Source organism: Carassius carassius, chromosome 5 (assembly GCF_963082965.1).
Source record: "Carassius carassius chromosome 5, fCarCar2.1, whole genome shotgun sequence".
NCBI lineage: Eukaryota > Metazoa > Chordata > Actinopteri > Cypriniformes > Cyprinidae > Carassius > Carassius carassius.
The window spans coordinates 5,635,686-5,658,016 of record NC_081759.1 but is presented as its reverse complement, the minus strand read 5'-3'; the positions used below and the strand labels follow the sequence as shown (position 1 = coordinate 5,658,016).

At 35.7% G+C, this 22,331-nt stretch overlaps 1 protein-coding gene across 1 annotated transcript in view; it reads left to right on the top strand.

Moving 5' to 3' along the window:
- The window catches only part of nf2a (NF2, moesin-ezrin-radixin like (MERLIN) tumor suppressor a), a 32,042-nt gene that overhangs the window by 9,516 nt on the left and 195 nt on the right, over positions 1 to 22,331 (top strand). Inside the window, exons 5-18 of the mRNA XM_059549556.1 lie at positions 2,314 to 2,397; positions 4,682 to 4,750; positions 5,922 to 6,004; positions 7,245 to 7,320; positions 7,644 to 7,778; positions 7,851 to 7,925; positions 8,443 to 8,556; positions 8,992 to 9,114; positions 9,690 to 9,806; positions 9,897 to 9,997; positions 12,402 to 12,507; positions 14,422 to 14,549; positions 15,423 to 15,582; positions 21,705 to 22,331. The exon at positions 21,705 to 22,331 is cut by the window's right edge and continues 195 nt beyond it. Coding sequence (XP_059405539.1) covers positions 2,314 to 2,397; positions 4,682 to 4,750; positions 5,922 to 6,004; positions 7,245 to 7,320; positions 7,644 to 7,778; positions 7,851 to 7,925; positions 8,443 to 8,556; positions 8,992 to 9,114; positions 9,690 to 9,806; positions 9,897 to 9,997; positions 12,402 to 12,507; positions 14,422 to 14,549; positions 15,423 to 15,582; positions 21,705 to 21,755 — 1,422 coding nt within the window. The 3' untranslated portion in view covers positions 21,756 to 22,331. The remainder of the gene's footprint in view (positions 1 to 2,313; positions 2,398 to 4,681; positions 4,751 to 5,921; positions 6,005 to 7,244; positions 7,321 to 7,643; positions 7,779 to 7,850; positions 7,926 to 8,442; positions 8,557 to 8,991; positions 9,115 to 9,689; positions 9,807 to 9,896; positions 9,998 to 12,401; positions 12,508 to 14,421; positions 14,550 to 15,422; positions 15,583 to 21,704) is intronic.

Below are 22,331 nucleotides of genomic sequence, written 5' to 3'. Positions count from 1 at the left end.
ATTAAAAGAAAGTTCAAAAGAACAACATTTATTTGAAATAGAAAGTGTAAGATTATAAGTATCTTTCCTCTCACTTTGGATACATTTAATGCATCCTTGCTGAATAATAGTGTGGATTTCTTAAAAAAAAAAAAAATCTGTATGATCTCAAGTTTAAACTGTAAGCTGTTTATTATTGTAATGATTGAAGAAAGTCATGCAGACTTAAAACGTAATTTTTGAGCAAACTATTCATTTATCGAAGAGTATTTGGCTGCTTTGTTAATGGTTTTTAATAAGTTTGACCTTGTGCTGACTGTAGCCTTTTCATTAAACTATTTTTGGCTTCAATGTTCTTGTTATCATAAAATGAGATGCTTTTTCTTTTTGCCAAGCAGCTAATGGTCGGCACAGTGACCAGCCGTCTCCCGTGTGGTTGTGCTTTTTTAGCAACAGCTCATTTGGCAAGGCAGCAATATTTTACTCATAATTTGGCACTGGTTCATTGTTGACAATAAAATACTTACCTTTCAGTGTGAACAAACATTTATGCATTTTGTTTACCACTTCATTTATTCATAAAGGTCAGGGGTCTATTCCTCCATCCTTTATTAATTTTCTCTTCTGATGAAGCATGAAGTCAGGAAATAATTTGATTCTTTGATTCATTCACAAGTCTACCAATTAGTCGTTACAGTGCTTGCAAGGCAGCTGCATTGAAATTCTTTTTTCCTTTTCTTTTCCACGGGTTTCTGGAATTAGTTCAGCTTGACTGCTTAACGTGCAAACTCCGTTCAAACATTTTGTAGATAATACTGCCTTGAATGTGGCTTTTTTAATGTCTACATTTTATATTTTTATGATTTTATTAACAAGGTTGCATCCATGCAACTTTAACCACACGTTTCTTATTTACAACAGTATTTTATTTAACCTACTGAAAACTGAAGACATTATTATCTTTCTGGTTTGCAAGCATTGCTAGATCCAGGAGAAATGCAAGTCTAGATTTATTTATTCATGCATGCATTCAAATCTAGATGATGGACACACAAATTACATTGTTACAAACAGATATGCAGTGATTTGTGCCAGGCTTAGGAGTCTGCACTAGGAGCAGTCCTTTTGCCAAGGCAACTGTTTTCTCCCTACAGCCTCACTTGGAATTCACCTCAACAGCTCTGCAGCAGTGAATGTGAAACCTGTGAGCCATCTGCTGCTTCTAGAGTTCTTAAAACTGACCCTGAAATATTCTGCCTTTGCTTTGTATTTGAAGCCATAAATGACGTCTGGTCTTTGCAGTCCATAGAGGCGGAAGGAGACGGCCTCTGCTGGCTTACTAATGGATAGTCGTGACTAGGATAGCTAAGAAAACAAAACAAAAACACAGTGTTGTTTGTTCTGTCTTTTCAGAAAATACCCAATCAAATATCTATATCTTTATAAAGCTTTAAAGTTCTGTAGACCCACCCTGACTATAGGAATTTTACTAGTTAGAGATCTGTTTCTTACATTGTGGTTTGCATACTAAAACAACAGTAAGTAGCACGTCATAATTTTTATTTTGATATCAGAGACTGCTTGGTTTTATGCTCTTTCTGTTTCCATGTAATAGTTAGCATCTAGCTAAATTGACCAATTTATTAGTATTATTTTAAATTTACATTTTATGCTTGGATGCAGAAGTTGAAAATAACCTGTGGTTTGCTGTATTTATTTAATTTAAAAAATGTTGTTGTTTTTTTAAAGAAATTAATACTTTTAAGTGATTAAACTGATTAAAAAAGGACAAATGCATGTTTAGGGTTACAATGGATTTCTATTTCAAATAAACTATTTTATTTTAAACTTTTTATTCATCCAAAAAATCCTGAAAAAAAAACAGTATCATAGTTTCCACAAAAAATATGACGCATTACAGCTGTGATCAATGAAATGTTTTTTTTTAGGCATTAAATCTACATATTAGAATGATTTCTGAAGGTTCATATGATGCTGAAGACTGGAGTAATCAGCTTTGCCATCATAGGAATAAATGACATTTAAAAAAACAAAACAAATGTGTTTTAACACGCTGTCTCTAATATTATCTTTTGCTAGTAGTTAATAGTACTTCTATATCTGGGCAAGTAACCAAAATTATCCAGATTCAAACACTGTGAAGGGATGATCCTACCACCATTGTGCCCTTTAGCAAGATCCAGGCACATATCACTATATTATAATCATGATGGGATTGCATAAAATTTTTGGTAACACATTCCCTTAAATAAGTAGCAGTAATAATAATGAACTACTGTTAATTTTGCTCTCCTCTCTTCTGATATCCTGCAGGTGAAAAAGAGTATTTTAGAGGAGGAGATATACTGTCCACCTGAGGCTTCGGTGCTGTTAGCCTCTTATGCCGTCCACGCTAAGGTCAGTGCTCCAACACACCCGTTTTTTTTTTTAAACCCTTATTTCTTTGATAGAAACACAAAAATGTATCAGAGCTAAACCTTAACCTCCTATGGATGTCCTTCAAGGGCGGCATTTATCCCATTACACTCTTCCCACGGGAGGAAGCCCATTTTATTAAGCAGGTGTCAGTTTGATTGACAGCTCAGGGGCAACAAGAACGTGATTTATCCAAAAGCCTTGGATAACTGCACACAGCTCACCTTGTGCCAATTTAGGAATCGTACTCTGTTTCTCTCTGACTCACGTCAGACACAGAGCAACACTAGATGGCTCTAAAAACTGGATGGGAGTAAGCTCAAGCTTTTGTTTGCTTTGTTAAATTTGTATGCTTCACATGGCAAGGCAGTTTGTTTAGCTGCTGTTTGAGCCTTGTGCTGGTGTGCTAAAGTCTTTTGATGGCTTCTCAAGGCTTTTTACAGCAGCTTTGGGAAACCCGCCATTGATTTCAAAGTGGTCATGTATATGATTTGTGCATAACTGATCTTTTTTTTCTTTTGATATTATAAAATATATCAAAACACAAAAACAATTCATTTATTACAGCTCTTTTCTTGTCATTTAAGTTTTTGTTTTTAAGTTAGATGTTCATCTTTGACTGATATGTATAATGTCACAAAGGATTTCTATTTCAATTAAATGCTGTTCTTTGCCACAAAAATATTAAGCAACAAAAGTTTTCAACATTGTTGATAAGAAAAGTTTGAGCAGCAAATCGGCATATTAGCATAATTTCTGAAGGATTATGTGACACTGAAGACTGGAGTAATGATGCTGACAATTCAGCTTTGCATCGCAAATATAAATTTAATTTTAAGATAAATGAAAATAGAATTATTTGTAATTGTTATAATATTTCACAACATTACTATTTTATTGTATTTTAAACAAATGCAGCCTTAGCGAACATAAGATACTATTTTAAAAACATTATATCAGCATAGGCAGACAAGTAAGAAATAAAGAGAGGCTGAGTTCCTCCCTTACTGTGAAAACTTGTTCTTAATGCAGGAGCGAAGCTTTAGATAGCAACCATTCACAAAGACACTTGTAAATGGGGATGCTTTCACATGCCAGTCTCATCACAGCCGAGCAGAGCGAATCTGTCCGTAGAGCTCAAAATGACAAGCCAGCATGACACTTATGGAGTATTACTGTGTTGCATTTCTGATTCTGCATATCTGCTTGTTCTTCAGTTCCTGCAAGCAGTCCAATATCTGTAATGAGCTCTATTTTGGAATCGTGACATCCATATGCCTCGTCTTACAGGAGTATTCTCAGCTATTTTTATGTACTGCATTTGTGGCGTGGTATTGATTACCACAGACAGTTTACTCTGTTTAAAAACAAAAATATAGACAGTAAATACATTAACGTCAATTTCGGACCATTTCAAAAGTATAACCATAACATTTTAATGTTTTTGTGTAAGACTGGTTTGATATGTTATAGCCAACTCTCTCAACTCTGGGACATGGATGTAAACAACATTTTGAGGAAGATATATTTGTAATGAAATGAATACTTTTTTTACACAATCATTCATCAAACTGATCGAAGCATAAAAACATTTCTATTTCAAATGCTTTTCTTTTGAACTTCAGTTTCCACAAAAAATATTGATGATGATAATAAACAAATCGGCATTTCAGACGGATTAATGTGAGACTGGAATAATGACTGATAATAACTTTTTATTAATTCATATATTGTATAAATTTGAATTAAAATGTTTTACATTTTTAAATGGTAATATTTCATAATATTATTCTTTTAACTGTATTTTTGATCAAATAAATGCAGCCTTGGTGATCGCAATACACTTCTTTCAAAAACATTAAACATCTTACCAACCCCAAACATTTGAGTGGTAGTCTAATTTTTTTTATGTCTAATTTCTCTGAGGCATTCTGCATCAATTCCCATAGTCACTGTACAAACCACCATTTTGCTGTTGCAACATCTGTGTAAAATGTGATCGTGCAATTACCTCTTTCAGCAGCACCTTTTTTATTCTCTACTTATCCTACCCATAATGCCTCTCATAAAAACTCACAGCTGTATTTCATCTTATTTTGATTTGTAAGTGCTTTTATGTTTTACGCAACAGTGTATTACTTGATTTACTTTAAGTGAGAGCAGGTGAATATAATGGCTGTTTCTTTCTGACTGTGTGAGTCCATTTTTCCCCCTCTCTTAGTATTCATAATTGAGCTCATTTTAATTTCTCATCTTGTTTCTGCAGTATGGTGATTATGACCCTAATGTCCACAAGCTGGGCTTCCTGTCCCAAGAGGAGCTGCTACCAAAGAGAGTGAGTGTGATGTTGAGCTAGGCATCGCTCCATGATAATTATGCTGATTATGTTCGCAGAGCTCTGTAACGAGCCTGTAAGGCTTCGGCTGGCTTCCCGTAGGGCGTTAGATGTAGTGAAAGCTCTCTGCTGGAAGCATTCGCTCGCATGTCAGTAAGTACTGCGAAAGAGCGTTTGTTTACTCCACTGGCATTCAAAATCGTCTGAAGGATTTAAATAGTCCCACTTAATTAGGAAATGTCCTTCAGCTCTATTAGCCATTGTGTTGTTTTTACTCTGTTTAACTCTTGGTTTGATTGATAGTTCTGAAACTGATTTCTTTTCCGCCCATGATATACATGTTTATTTCGCTCAAACTATTTGTGAAATCAGTGTTTACCAGAATAAATACTAGCAGCAGCCATTTAGCACCTTAGCTAAAGTGTCTCAGGAGAAGAAAAACTTTCACCACCAGTCCAGAACTCAATTTAACTCTATCTAGCCCAGAAATGTTAAAGGTAATATCTGTGGGGACCATTCACTAAAAGAAATGCATTGTAATCATATGGCATGTGGAATATATTTGATCAAAAATACAGTAAAAACAGTAATTCTGTAAAATATTATTACAATTTATAATAACTATTTCCTATTTTTCACTATTTCTCTATTTTAATAGATTTTAAATAATAATTTATACTTGTGATGGCAAAGCTGATTTTTTACTCCAGTCTTTAATATCACATGATCCTTCAGAAAGTATTATAATATATTGAGTTTATGCTCTAGAAACATTGTTGTTATAATTATTATTAATGTTGGTAGCAGTTGTGCTGCTTAATATTTTCTGGAAATTGAAATGCTTTTTTCTGGATGCTTTGATGAATAGAAAGTTTAAAAGAATATAATTTATTAATCATTATAATTTACAATAATGATATTTTTTAAACAATTGTTATATTAGAAATGTCATCTTTTCCAAAAAGTCTTTTGAAATGGTAGTGTATGTTATCAACAGTTGTTCACATCCTTTTTGATGGAAAGTAGCTTTCATTCCAGCAAAATAAATTATATTGATGTCAAACAGAGTCTGATGCGCACCAAGAGCTCTGTTATGAAAACGCCCAGATGAGACCGTTATAGACTTTATTCAAGTTGTTGACTGATCTTCATGTGTGTTTCTCTTGTGCAGGTTATTAATCTGTACCAGATGACTGCAGAGATGTGGGAGGAGAGAATCACGGTCTGCTACGCTGAGCACAGGGGCAGAACCAGGTATTGTACCCTCTAGTCTCAGTCCCAGACTGCTTGCCCACCTTATTTTTCACGTAACTCTTGTTGCTCACAGAAATGGCAAACGCCTTCTAAAATCACAGTCTTTAATCAAGTGCAACAAACAAGCTGTGCTGGATGCTTTGAATGTTGGTCAGAATCGGCTGCAAATTTGACCAAAACCAATCTGGTTCTGTGATGCTATAAATGCGCAGTGTTGCACAAATGTGGCTTCACTATGTGTTATCTGCACTTTTGAAAGTCAAGACACTCACAAAATGTTTCTTTATCCAGAACCGGGCATAACCTTGCTCAAAAAAAGTCCAAATTGGTCTACTGTGATGATGAAACCGACTTCCAGCATTGCTTCAGAGCTTATTTAGATGCATGTAGGGCACTTTCTTATTCCACACCTTCTCCTAACATTTGACAGCACTTCATAAAACACACTCACAAATACAGTCTGCACATCTTTATCTCTCTCTTTCTTACATACACCCAGCTTAGTTATTTTTTTCTTTGAAGTCCAGTGTTTGTCAAGGTTTTTTGTCCTAAAGCTGTGTAATATATATTTTTACTATTTTCCCATTTATTTGTTTTTAACTTTGAGGTATTTTACTGTTTTTTTATTTTACATTTATTGTTCTTATTTATTTTTTAGTTGTTTTGTTATTTTATAATTTCAAAGGTGGTCTAACGGGACCCTTTACACAGAACATGCTCATCTGTTTGTTTTATTTTACATTTATTCATTGTTTAAATTCGTTTATTTTAATATTTAAAAAAAAGGAATAATTTTTTCATTATTTTACAGTCATACAGTATTTGATATTTTACTTGTTTAATCATTTGGTTGTTGATAGATTTAGACTGATGTGTTTGGCTGGTTTTTAGATGGCTTATTTAAACGTCAGTTTTGAAATACTGGCTGGTTCTGTAAGCACAGTTTGACAAGGCAAGCAGACTCACAAGAACATGAGGTGGTACTAAAAATCTAGTTGTTTTTAGCATGATATTTTTAATTGGTGAGTTCGATGAGTATGTGTGTGTTTGTGTTCTTTGCCACAATCAGGTTCTGTAAGACATACAGTGTGACCTCTAGTTTCTGCACTCAAAGTTAGTCAAGTTTCATTAAAGCCCTGCGGTAGAATAGATTTTATTTTGTGTCTTAATTTATTCTCTCTCCCTTCTGTCTCCCTCCTTTCCTCCCTCCCACGTTTTCGTTTGTTATTGTGTGCTGCAGAGATGAAGCTGAGATGGAGTATTTAAAAATAGCTCAGGATCTGGAGATGTATGGGATCAATTACTTTTCCATTAGGGTAAGAAATGCCTCCGCTGCTGTATGGAAGTAACAACTTGAGCTTGATCCAGGGACAGCAAAATGCTTTTTATTATTGTTAATATTATTAATATTTTGCATAATAATCAAACATTTTGTTATTGGTGACCTAGTCACCTTTAGCTTAAATCATCTCACATTTCCTTTGGTGTCCCCCCTGCGTGACACTTCATTATTTCTGCCTTTTTGTTTGCAATATTACTTTTGCCAGGGGTTTGACTTTATTTTTCACTCTGAATAGCCATTGCAGTGTGATCATGCTAGTTAAATAAATTGGTCTTTTTAATGTTTTTATTTTTCAAGAATAAAAAGGAAACCAGCTTACTGCTGGGTGTTGACGCTTTGGGCCTCCACATTTATGACCCGAGTAATAAACTGACGCCCAAAATCTCTTTTCCCTGGAATGAGATCAGAAACATCTCGTACAGTGATAAAGAGGTACTCATTTTTTTTAACAATTCATATTCAGTAATGTTGCTGGTGCACTAATTCCTGTCACTGTGTCTTCAGTTTGCCATTAAACCATTGGATAAGAGGGCCGATGTCTTCAAATTCAACTCCTCGAAACTCAGAGTCAATAAACTGGTGAGTATTTCATGATGTGATGTAATGCAGTGATCAATTTCAAACTGTTCTTCGCAAACCCGCTGTGGTGTGGTATGTGGTTTAAGATCTGGGCTGTTGCCAGAAGATTGTAGGTTTACAAAATCTATATGCCATTAATCAAGAGATGCTATCATTTGTTAGTTAAAGGTACCCAGAATTAAAAATGGTCCTCATTTACTCACCCTCATGTTGAGCCAGACCAGTATGATTTCACTTATGCTGTGAAAAACAAAAATAGAAATTTAGCTGATTGTCTAGAGTGCCCTTTTCCAAAGAATGGCCACATAAATCCATCATAAAATGGTCCCTTCAACCTATAACTAATATATATGTCATGGCATTTGTGAGAAGCGGACTGAAATTTCAGGCATTAAAAAGTCATTTAGGTATCGAACAAAATGAGGATGAATGATTGACTAAATGTTCATGGTTTTTTTTTCTTTTTTTTGTGAGGGGCAAATAAGTTTTTGATAAAGCAGTTTTGATGTGTTTGAAGATTCTTCAGCTGTGCATCGGGAACCATGACCTCTTCATGAGGAGACGCAGAATTGATTCGCTGGAAGTCCAGCAGATGAAGATGCTGGCTAGAGAAGAGAAAGCTCGCAAACAGGTCAGGAATGATTTCGGATTAACAGCATCAGAGAGATTGTTTATGCTAAACCAATAAAAAAATGAAAACAAACCGTTTCTGGGCTCTGTTTTTCAATTAGATCTTGCCTTACAGGATCAAAAGAAATGAAACCCAAACAAAGTTGAAAAGAAAGAATCTTATGGATCCTAAACCTTTGAACAGTAGTTTATGTATATAGATATATTCCAATAAATGACTGCAGGTTTGAAAAATATCATTTAGCTTTGGAGAGCTTGAGAAGTGTCAGGGAAATCCTCCCTCCCTCTCTAGTAAATCTTAAGACTTGATGGTCACCACATGCATTGATTTTCCTGTTGCACCTCCAGGCACCTTTAACCAGGTGCTGGATTTGTGATCCAGTAAACCCATTTAACAGCGGTGAAATATGAATGAGATTTTTGTACCTCTCTGTAGATGGAACGGCAGAGGCTGGAGAGGGAGAAACAGTTGCGTGAGGAGGCAGAAAGAGTTCGTGATAAACTGGAGAGGAGACTGATTCAGTTGCAGGACGAAGCTCACATGGCCAATGAAGCACTGGTGAGAAACTAAATGGTCACCCACACTAAATATACTTACCCTAAGTGCATCAGTGCTTGCTAGAGCACAAAGGTATCTATACTTGTCTTAGTAGTAACATATTTTAATTATCACTGATCAACCAATCATAATTAACCTGCCACAGCATCTAGGAATGTCAAAAGTACTAGTATAATGATGATAATAAGAGCAAATACAAGTATTTTAAATAAATCATAATGATCAGTAAAAAATAAAAAGAATCACTTTAAGGTCTAATTCAAATTTATTGCAATCCAGTCGACCTAAATATTACTAAATGTACTATATCATTGCATATAACGATATTTCTAAGGCTGTATTTTTGTGTTATCTCTTCACTTTCAAATGGCATTTAAAGACTCAGTATTTAGTGCACATTATTAGGGTGTTGTGGCTCTTGCAAACAAAAGGAATTTGGCTTTTAAACTGATATAAGTGTAAGTACAACAGATATATGCATTTCTCCTTATAGTTCACCCTCTGTGTTCAGCATAACACTAATTCAAATAATCTTCTATGTGCATCTATCCAAAGCGTGTGGTCTCTGTTCTCAGTTACGCTCGGAGGAGACTGCAGATCTGTTGGCGGAGAAGGCACAAATCGCTGAGGAAGAGGCCAAGCTGTTGGCTCAGAAAGCAGCCGAGGCTGAACAGGAGATGCATCGTATTAAGGTTAGTGAGCATTTGCCCACACCAGCTGCTCATAGAGGATCCTTTTGGAGCATTGAGGACACATCATGCTCTGAATTACTCTTTATAAAGGTGACAGCCATTCGCACTGAGGAGGAGAAGAGACTAATGGAACAGAAGATGCTAGAGGTTGAGATGCTTGCACTCAAGATGGCAGAAGAGTCTGAAAGGAGGTAACATCTCTGACACACACAAACACACTCTGCCTATTTCTATCTATTTTCTTTCATCAGATGGGTGCTTGACAAGGTGATGATGTTAGATGACACATGTAGTGTTTAAATAATAATATTTTGTTGTGTACCAATGGTTAAATTATAAAAGCTCATTTAGTTGTGTTTGAAAAGTTCTTCTTTTGATTGTCATTTTTTAATTAGCCAAGTGGGTGCTATTTTTCATTCTTTCCTGAAAATATAAAATGCTATGTAAAAATACATCAAGTCATACTTTTCACTTTTAAAAGTATTAAAAAAAAATCATGAAATAAGGCTGTTTTTACATTTCTCTCTCTTTGTGTGTGTGTGTGTGTGTGTGTGTTTGTGAAATTTAAAAGCTAATTATAAAAAAAACTTGAAATTAAAATTTGAAATGTAACTGAAAAAAGTTGAAACACTAAAATCACCAAATGGAAATATAAAAACTAATACAAATGACAAAAGCACATAACAAATTTAAACTTAATTAAAAATTATTAAAGGGAAAAATAATTCTAAATACTATAATATTATACAAATAATACTAATAATCTGGCCTAACACAAGCGACCACCTAGAAGACTTTAACAATGACATGGCAGTATAGCAACATGGCAGTGATTTTTGATCACCACTCACTCATTCATTGTTTAAATATTATTTATTTAGATTATTTTTAAATACATTTTGTATTACTTTTTATTACTATTAAAAATCAGTTTGGATTAAAAGCATTGGATTAAAACAAGCAACATATATAATAGGGCTGTAGCTATCGAATATTTTAGTAATCGAGTATTCTACTAAAAATTCCATCGATTAATCGAGTAATCGGATGAAATGTGTGTTTGCTTAAGGTGCAATATTAATTATGCAAGAGAAAATAAGACTCCTGGGTCTCTTAAAATTAACAACTAAGTTTCCTTTTTTAGAAAAAAAATCTATTTTTATTTTTTAAATGCATAGAATGCAATGCATAGATCAAAAATAAACATTTAATTATTACCCATTGTTTCTCTGTCTGTACTTGTACTGTGAACAATGACAAGAAAGTTGACAGATGAATTAAGTGCATTTCAGTGCCATTCAGTTGGGGTTTTAAATAAAGCATTTTCTGAGATGCACAATTAACATTAAACACATAAAACATTAATTTAATTTATCTTTTAATTATTGAAAATTAAGCAAACTTAACTTTTTACTATTAAAAAATAAAACATGGAAGAAATGTTGTGTGATTAAACCTTAAAGAAAAATAATGTTTTTTTGTTTTTTGTAGTGGTAGTAGTAGCCCAGGCTATGTACATTCTTCTGAACAATAGACTTTAACCTGACTTTTATTTTGACGGGTTGACGTACCTTTACGGTTCTGTGTATGTGATGTGACCCTAGTTTTCCTCTAATCAAACGGTCAAATGCTCATGAAGTGGCTGTCAGAGCAGTTCTGGAGATGTTGTTCATGTGTTCACGTCTTTATTTAGTGAGAGGAAAGACGGTGCGCTTCCGCGTGTTTATGAATGAAGAAGCGCTTCTGCGCCATTCATTAACAGAGACACGCAGAACATGCAGGATTCATATTTAAACAGACTGTTCCGGCTTAATATTTTCAGATATTAATTAATATCGTGATTTGATGTAAGTGCAATGACCTATTTTTGATTAATTCATTCAAAATTCGGCAAATTCCGTGTTAAACTGTAAATTCTGTTTTTATGACTGTATTCCGCGATTCCCTCCGCCTTTTCTGCATCGCGGAAATCATAGGGCCCTAGTTGTGGTATGCCAGCTCTATCTTGCAATGGACACAATCCACGACGTTCTCTTTACGTTTGCCCGCGCCCTCAAATCAAAACACTGCTGACTCCTTGCAGTATGCGATTTCGGACGCAGGGCTTGTGTCTCCTTCCGCTTAGTGGGTGACGTAAACGCGTTGTGTCACATTAAAAAAATCATTGCGAAAGAACCTGACGTGAGATTTAAAATAAATTAAAAGAGGCTTCGAGGCCTCGATCATTTTTTGTAATCGAGTTACTCGAGTTATTCGAGGAATCGTTTCAGCTCTAATCTATAATGTATTATTTAAACCTCAGTATGTGAACATGTATCATAAAAGACATCCCAGATTTTTCTCTCACAGCTGGAGATATGCTGGTGGCCCTCCTCAAACCCATCTGCTGGGCCTTTACTTGGTATTTGGCACTCTGTTGGCATGCATGCTGGGATAGCTGCTTGATTTGGTGCCTGTGAAAGTCTCAGTTTTCTGAAGATCTGAGCATCCATTTTTCCATTTCCAGCTGAATTTGTTCTTTGGAGGGCCCAGCACTGTGTCCACTTAAAAGGGTTCAAACCTTGAGTGAGTAACCCATGTATCTATTCTCCTCAGGGCGAATGAGGCCGACCAGCTGAAACAGGACCTGCAGGAGGCAAGGGAATCGGAGCGCAAAGCCAAAAACAAACTACTTGAGATCACCAGCAAATCAGCGTATTCGGTAACCACCCATCCCTTACCAAAACGCTCCCCCAGATGATGTTACATCAATGCTTGTCGTTCTCAATTAGGCTGGTGTCCAATTCCAGTCCAGTTTTAGAGAGAAAAAGGTTTTAAACTCTGCACAGTTATGGGTTTTTACGCTAGTCTGATTTAGCCTCTTGGCCATTTGTCAATATCTAGATAATTTATTTAAACAAAAGTTGCATCAGACAACCATTCCACTACTCGCAAGAAAACGTTCCCCTCTCGTCCAGAGAAACCTTCGAGAGTGTTTTAGCCTCACAATAACCACCTTAATGCAATCTAGAAGTAATATTTATATTCATATTAAGCTGTGATGGGTTCAGAAACTGCTAGCGAGAGACCACAGTTAACTTGAATACCTCCATTAAATGCATTGTGAATATCCACCAGGTTTGAATACACATGATGACTGAGTGTACTTCATGTCTGATTCAAATGGACAACTATTAAGGGATTGTCCTAAGCCTCGTATAGATAATAGATATAATTGAGATCAGAATTATTATTGTTTTTTTCTACATAAATCTTCCCAGAGAGTAAATTTTTCTACCTGGAAACAACATTTCAGTGCTATTACCATGAGTTCCCTAATCATTAGCCTAAGCACTTGGGAGCTGAGCTCTTCCGCTCTTTTAAAGCTTTGTGGATACTCTTGAAAATCCAACACCCATTTTACATGCACGGTGTGTTAGGGGTGATTGGAGGGTCAGCATATCATTTCAGACATTAGCTCTCTCTATGTCTGGCTAATGTTAGATCTGTTCGACCACTTAAAAATCCAGGAGGCATTTCAAAGCGTTGCCTCTGTCTGCAGGTATTGATGTCTTACCAAGAATTTTTAAGTGTTTTTTTTTTATATATATATATATAGTTTTTCTGAAGCTCATACTAGGTGCATGAATTCGTAGGCGCTATAAAGATCATTAGGTTGACCGGTCAAATGCAACCGTTAAATGTCCTTTTTACAGCTGCTTTGTAGCAGTTTTGGATCTGCCTCATTGTTGAAGTTTGCATTATTGATTCTTTTAGTTTAATGTTTAATTCTGTGAACCTGATCTCTATAGAATAAATTGCTATTGAAATAAAGTCGACTTAACATGTTAGGCTAAAATGAAATCAAAATTGGGGTCACCTCTTTTACTTTAATACATGTTCTTTGTCCAATTCTTCTAGTTCGCGAACTTCTTATATAATAAAAAAAGCCTTTCGCTTGAACATCTGCTATGTAACCGAAGTAAAATGTCATGTTGAGTTTAAATTCATTTGTTTTGTCCTGCGTATAGTCATTTTCTTCAGAGGTGGTTAAATATAGTACATTCTAAGTAACTTTATTTCCTTTAGAAATGTAACATATAATAATGGCATTATTGGAATATAACGGATCTGGTGATCTAATTCGATTTTGAACATTATGACTTGACGAAGCTGATATCAGGTTCAATCGAATTTAATTTTACTAGAAAGATGACAATGCATCAAGTTTTAATATTAAGTATTTTAATTAGTGCTGTTGTCAAATGATTAATCGCGATTAATGGCATCCAAAATAAGTTTGTTTACATGATATATTTGTGTATATGTATTATGTATATTTAAATACAAACACATGTAGTATAGATTTTGAAAATATGCACATGTATTTACATGCATATATTTATATTCATATAATTTGTATTATATATAAATATATAAAAATAATTTTTCTTAAATGCAAGGTGCAAACATATATTATGTAAACAATGCGATGCGATTTATTGCAATTAATTAACAGCACTAATTTTAATACTGGGATGTACTCTTGCTTTTGTGATATTGCTTAATTATTTTTGTTCATTGAACTTGTAGCTCAGCTTTCCTTCTCTTCCTCTTTCTCTCTTTCACTGCACAGCCTGTGCCGTTGCCTGCCAACACTCTTCCTCCTGATGGCCCGAACTTCAACTTCAGCATGGAGAACCTGAGTTTTGACTTCAAAGACACAGACATGAAACGTCTGTCCATGGAGATCGAAAAGGAGAAGTGAGTGCAGCCTGTTTCAGGCATCAGTCCATCCTGATCATAGTCTCTGTCACGTCTGTCCACACCTTTTGATCCAGTTACATCAACTGAGGTGGAGTCTGTCCTCTCTGCTGATACTCACCTGTGTGATGGGTTTTGTTTTTAAGTCCTAAAACTCCCTGACACCTTGTTTTAGACAGTTCCACAAGAATGTCTACTTTTAGTTAGGCCAAATACTGTTTTAAAAAGCTAAAAACACAATTTGAAGATGATTTATGAGTGTGAGAGATGCTGTGGTTCTTAAATGATATTGATTGAACGAGTGTCCAATTAATCATAAATGCATTACTGTTCAAAAGTTTGGGGAAGTTGGAGTAAGTAAGGTTAGATTAAATTGATTGAAACAATCAATTGTTACAAAAGCTTTATATTTCAAACAAATGCTTTACTTTTGAACTTTCTGTTCAACAAAGAATATGTCTGTCAACACTGATAATAAGAAATGTTTCTTGAGCAGCAAATCAGCATATTAGAATGATTTCTGAAGTATCATGTGGCGCTAAAGACCGGTGTAATGATACTGAAAATTCAGCTTTGCCACAGGAATCAGGAATTCAAATCATATTAAGGAAATATCACAGGAATATATTACATTTGACAATATATTATTCAAGTTGTTTTGAATTGGAGTAATAGTTTTTACTGCGTTTTGATGAGCAAGAGACTAACATCTAGCTTACCAACTTTTGAACAGTAGTTTTAGTTTCCAACAAATGCCTGTTCACACCTAAACAAGGAAGTGACAAAAGGACAAAAATGGTGTGACTAGGCCTTAAAACTTATGGAGACCAAGAGAGCAGCTTCGATACACAATGCGTCTGTCCTGTTTGGCAGGGTCGAGTATATGGAGAAGAGCAAACACCTTCAGGAGCAGCTAAATGAACTGAAGACCGAGATTGAGTCTTTAAAGCTAAAGGAGCGAGAAACGCCTCTAGACATTCTACATAATGAGAACACTGAGAAAGGCACCAGCAAGCAGAGCAACTTTAAAAAGGTGGGTTAAATACATTTTACACAAAGCCAGACATGGTACATGGTTTTAGATCATTAAAATTCATACTAAAGTCATGTTTAGCATGAAAATCCAACTCTTTAACAGTGTAAATAACTCTGAATGCATGAAATAGCATTATACCTCCCATTTAAGTTTTCGCTGCTTACAACATACAGGACTGTCCTTATTTCAACAGGTTGCTCTACAGTGTTTGAATAATTCCTTACATACAGGTGCTTCTCAATAAATTAGAATGTTGTGGAAAAGTTCATTTACTTCAGTAATTCAACTCAAATTGTGAAACTCATGTATTAAATAAATTCATTGCACACAGACTGAAGTAGTTTAAGTCTTTGGTTATTTTAATTGTGATGGTTTTGGCTCACATTTAACAACAAACCACCAATTCACTATCTCAACAAATTAGAATATGGTGACATGCCAATCAGCTAATCAACTCAAAACACCTGCAAAGGTTTCCTGATCCTTCAAAATTGTCTCTCAGTTTGGTTCACTAGGCTACACAATCATGGGGAAGACTGCTGATCTGACAGTTGTCCAGAAGACAATCATTAGCCGCGTTTCCACTGTCGGGCTAAAAGTGGGTGTGCTAGTGCGTGCCAGGGCCAGTCGCATTTCCACAGTTACTTCCAGGGCTTGATCTTGCCTCGTTGGGGCTTCCTCGGGCCAACGGCCAGGGTTTTTTGGCCCGAAGAAAACCTTGGGCCAATGAGGGCCAGCTGGGGCTAGAGGAGTACTTATGAACAAAGGCGGAGTTTCTCTGTGTCTGGAGAGCATCAGCATCGCGGATCATTTCAGAAAGCTAACAGCTATGACACCATCATGAAAAACTTTTCAAAATAAGTTGAGCTCAAAACTCACTTTCAGTCAGCAGCAAGTTTTTGAAATCATTTTATCCGATGTGGATTATAATCATCATACAAGCCAGAAATATTTATAAGCGATGCAAAAGACTATGCACGTTAGGCATTAACATTAAATGCAAACACTTGAAGAAATCAGACGTCAGCTTCTTATTCTCTATCACAATCGTGTATTTATTTAGTAACTTATATTTTCGATCATAAGTCTCATCTCGAGAGTTTAGCTCCACGTAGCCTATGTCATTAAAATATAATAATGTTTTTTGTTTGGGAGCTTTTATAAAAAAAAAAAAGAGAAATTATTATTCATTCTAAATATGACGTATATAGGCTACTGTGTCTACAAATAAACAAAAAACAGACTCGACTGAATAAGCAGGCTATTTTTATAACGCTTAAGCGTTAAAAATAAATAAAATAGAAATAAATTAATTTCTGTCTGACCAATTTTAAGTCCTAATAAATTAATTTATTATGATCAATGTATCACTTATTCTATAGTAAAACATAGATGCTTATGAATTTAAATATTTAACAAAGCATGCAAACAAACGGACACTTTTATCGTGTTCGTTTTTTGATTGCGCTAGATCCAGTGACTTATTTATTAGTTTTCTGATAACTTCTCTTTGTTGGTGAAATGAAGGGGTTATATGAAGTTGTTCCTGAGAGGCGTGCAAAGGGAGGGTTTTAGTGAAGCGCAGCGGAGCTTCAGGCTCGACTGTGGAAACGCAGCGCTATTCTGGCCTCGGTGCTACTGGCCCAAGGCTATTAGCCCTGCCCGGCCCTTTGTAAGCCCTGGCTCACACTGGCCCGACAGTGGAAAAAGCGGCTATTGACACCCTTCACAAGGAGTGTAAGCCACAAACATGAATTACATTAATTGCCAATGTTTATAGGCTATTCACAGACTGCTGTATCAAAGAATGTTAACAGACAGTTGAGTGGAAGGAAAAAGTGTGGAAGAAAAAGATGCACACCCAACCGAGAGAACCGCTGCCTTATGAGGATTGTCAAGCAAAATGGATTCAAGAATTTGAGTGAACTTCACAAGGAATGGACCGAGGCTGTGGTCAAGACCTCAAGAGCCACCACACACAGAAGTGTCAAGGAATTTGGCTACAGTTTTCGTATTCCTCTTGTTAAGCCACTCCTGAGGCATCTTACCTGGGCTAAGGAGAAGAACTGGGCTGTTGCCCAGTGGTCCAAAGTCCTCTTTTCAGATGAGAGCAAGTTTTGAATTTTATTTGGAAACCTAGGTCCTAGAGTCTGGAGGAAGGGTGGAGAAACTCATAGCCCAAGTTGCTTGAAGTCCAGTGTTAAGTTTCCACAGTCTGTGATGATTTGAGGTGCAATGTCATCTGCTGGTGTTGGTCCATTGTGCTTTTTGAAAACCAAAGTCACTGCACCCATTTACCAAGAAATCTTGGAGTACCTCATGCATCCTTCAGCTGACCAGCTTTTTGAAGATGCTAATTTCACTTTCCAGCAGAATTTGGCACCTACCCACACTGCCAAAAGCACCAAAAGTTGGTTAAATGACCATGGTGTTGGTGTGCTTGATTGGCCAGCAAACTCACCAGACCTGAATTGTCAAGTATTGATGGTATTGTCAAGAGGAAAATGAGAAACAAGAGACCAAACAATGCAGATGAGCTGAAGGCCACTGTCAAAGAAACCTGGGCTTCCATACCACCTCAGCAGTGCCACAAACTGATCACCTCCATGCCACGCCGAATTGAGGCAGTAATTAAAGTAAAAGGAGCCCCTACCAAGTATTGAGTACGTCTACAGTAAATGAACATACTTTCCAGAAGGCCAGCGATTCACTTAAAATGTTGTGTACTTAGGAAGTATTCTAATTTCTTTGATGATGGGTTTTTGTTAAATGTGAGCCAAAATCATCACAATTAAAAGAACCAAAGACTTCAGTCTGTGTGCATTGAATTTATTTAATACACCAGTTTCACAATTTGAGTTCAATTACTGAAATTAACTTTTCCACGACATTCTAATTTATTGAGAAGCACCTGTAAGATTTGAATTTGTCTGTTGTGTTTGAGATGGGTATAATTTTGTAATTCGACATACAGGTTTACTAAACTCTTTAGCGGCCTTCGTTTTGTAGCACCATTTCTCAGAAGGGCTAGTTCCTATGAATATGATCTTATCATGCTACTGAGTACCAGTAATCCAAAAATAATTTATTCATCTTCTTTCTGAAAGGTTCAGCTACATTTTCATCAAGTCTTATGAAACGGTAGATTAAAGGCTCCATTTTAGCCATAGAATCTTTTCCTGCAGCGTGTGAAATTGTCTCATTAGACCCACGCTAATTGATTTCTGTGTTGTGATCGGTTGTTTGGATGGATGGAGTGCCCTCCATGTGTTCAGTCATCTGCCTTGATGTGATCGTCTAATTGAAGCAGAACTTGAGCAAATCCAGCCGGACACTTGGGAGGGAATGGCGTTACAGCTCTCGCACTAACAGCAGCTAGAAATCCAGCGTGGTTTTACACCCTTTGACAGCTGTTGTTTTCTTAGCCGATGTTGAGCCTGCATTAGAAGCATTAGGGACACTCTCCGACTCATTGTAAATCACCATTGGTCAGATAGTTTGAGCACTGGACCTTGGAGCAAAGTGACAAGGGTCACTGGCTTTCCAGGTCATACTGGTAGAATGATTAATGGCCGTGGCTGGATTTTCTCCATAGTCTTGCTCGTCCCGCTGCTAGCTATATCCTGAGGGAAAGAGATGTAGTGAGCATGTCTTAATGCACTGACAGGCTCACCTGTTCCCTCAGTTGTGTATGTGGTAATCTATCAAAATCCCCAGCGAAGGGGCGGCACGCAAGTGTCCAAGCATTCCTTTGTTAATCGCACTGAATTAAGGAGAAGTTAAAAGTCAATTAACCTGCAGAGACCCCCAACAAATTGATGTATTTTTCTGTCCTTTAAAGTGTTTTTTTTTTAGGAAGCAACTGGCTTTGAGAGAGGGATTTCAAAATAATTCACATAGTATACACTACCATTCAATACTAATACAGTACCGTTTTAATATTAATTAATAATTAAGAAATAAATACTTTTCAACAAAGATCCTTTAAGACTTTATCACAAATTACAGCTATTTAGTAAAGATTGGATTGTATAATTATTTTTCATAATAATATCAAAATAAAAAGTGTTATTCTTAAAATTCCATTATCATTGTTCCCACAAAAATGTTAAGCAGCACCGTTTTCAATTTTATTAATACGCAGAAATGTTTTGAACACTAAATTAGCATATTAGAAAAATTTCTAAAGGATCATGTGACACTGGAGGAATGACTACTGAAAATTAATCTTTGCAATCTCAGAAATACATTACAATTTTGAATATATTCAAATATAGTTATTTTTAATTGTAATTATATTTTACAATATTACTGTTTTTACTGTATTTTTTTTATTTTTATAAAATATAATAATAGAAAACATGAAACATGAAAAAAATCGTTCCTACCCCAAATGGTAGTGTAGTATGTAAGTAAGTAGTATGTAAGTAGTACAAAAAGTATTGGACTAAACCACGTATATATATATATATATATATATATATATATATATATATATATATATATATATATATAACTCAAAGGTCTTAGATTCAAACTCTGGTAGGGAAGCTGTATGAATTGGAGCACTGCCCTTTTTCTCTAACAGTGACCGAGTCATTTCAACAGAGTCATTTGTTCCTGTAGATAGTGTGCTGGTAGTTGCTTTGGATAAAAAGTGTCTCCTAAAAAAATAAATATGAAATGCAATTCACCACATGCGTACCAACAGTGATTAAATTGCTCGAGGCCACCATGTTTCTGTACTTTCGATTGCCAGTAGACGCTCATACTTCGGCTGTTATCAGTGGTGGATTACGTGCACGTCACTGTCTGCACTCCTATTGCACTTTTCACATTTTTGCAATACTTCGAACCAGCTGGCCTCTTGATGTTTTTGGTGGATGTTGGAAGTCAGTTCTCCTTAAGTTCACACTGTTGCTCCAGCAGAGTGTCCACCGGTGTATTCATCACATTAACTATGAACCAGATCCACTAATGCTTTAAAACCACAGAGTCCAAATACTTATGTCTTCATTTCGAACCGTATATTTATAGTGATATTTATAACTCAAGGTGTCTGGTAACGACAGAGCAGATTAGGGTATTTCAGGGTGAGAGTCCTCATGCCTTAAATCCTTGCAGAATGATTCATTAATAAAGCAGAAATGTACCATCTTCATATAGCATTAATTTAATCATTTTCCCATCTCTGTATCTCTCTTCTGTCTCTTCTTGTTTGTTTACACCAGTTTTTCATGAGGGATTCTGTCTTAAAGTGTCTTTTAAGATCACTGTCAGTGAGTTCACACAGACTTGTGACAGTTGATCAGAGACACACACGCTCCCTCTTCTCTCTATCTATTTCAATCTCTCTCGCTATGAATACTGCATGACTCCCAGGTATTGCACGTCATACATGTCCAGTGCTTCTCATGGCATGAGCATAAATATTTAAAAACTATATGTGCCAAAGTTAAAACAGTAGAATTTATTCAGTATTTAACTTCTTCATATCTTATTCCTCACATTAAGGCAACTAACAATGTACAACAATTATTTGTTATTTTTAAAATATTATAATCAATGTTTATTTATTAATACATGCAGTAATATTTATGGTTAACGCATGTTTGTTCATAATGTGTGTGTGTGTGTGTGTGTGTTGAGTATTGAAAGATCAGTACAAATAGAAATGTATATTAATCAAGATTAATGGATTGTTCAGTGTTTAATGTTAATGTGTCATTAAAAGCATTATTATTGTTAAGTGTTGTTGCTAATTTCGACATTAAATCATCTGCTAGGTTTATTATGCTTATTTGAATCTTTTGGCAACACTAACTAAAGCAGTTGTGCTGCATACTATATTTTGGGAAATTGTAATAAATTAGGATGTTTTGAAGTATAGTAAGTTTGTACATTACATATGTATTTGCTGTCACTTTTAGTCAGTATAATTGATTCTTGCTGAATAAAAGTAACGATGTTTTTTTTTTTTATGTTACTGACCCCCAAAAATGTAAATGGCAATATGTGTATTTTAGTTACTGCAATTGTCACTTGATATACATGAAGATCATCATTTTGGAGCTGAGCACAGTTGTTTATACCTCTCAATCTTCAATCTGTCTCCACAGCTCACTCTACAGAGCACCAAATCCAGAGTGGCCTTCTTCCAGGAACTATAGCCATCCAGACACAATGGACTAGTGTTTGAATGTGTGAACAATGTCTTGTGTTTTTTTCACATTCCTGACAGGCTGTGACCCATTCCTGTATGATCTTAACACATTCTAGGGATGAAGAATGTACACGTGGCTAAAGTTTACATTACATTAAGAGGACCAAACCCTCATGTAAACAGAACTACACAGGGAAAAGGGCTTTTTAAACCACCGCACACACACTAACATAAACTCATTCACATACAGAAATGCGCTACATGTTGTTTCCCAATATCCTTTTGTCAGTGGGAGGTCAGAATTCTATTATGAAGACACTACGGTTAAGCAGTGTACACACATTGACTACATATATCTCTGCACTGCATCCTAAATTCATCTCTCCAGTTGCACAGCAGAAAACTCTGTCTCTCTCGATCAGTATGTGTCAGAATAATTGGCTAAAGCAGTGGTATTGCACCCTTCTGTCGTATTAGTTCGGGAGTTTATTTTTTGGGGTCCAATATGGAGCTGTCTGATCATTCATATAGGTTGTATTAAACCTAACTGGTGTAGTATAAAAGAGTTTACTTCCTCTGAGGA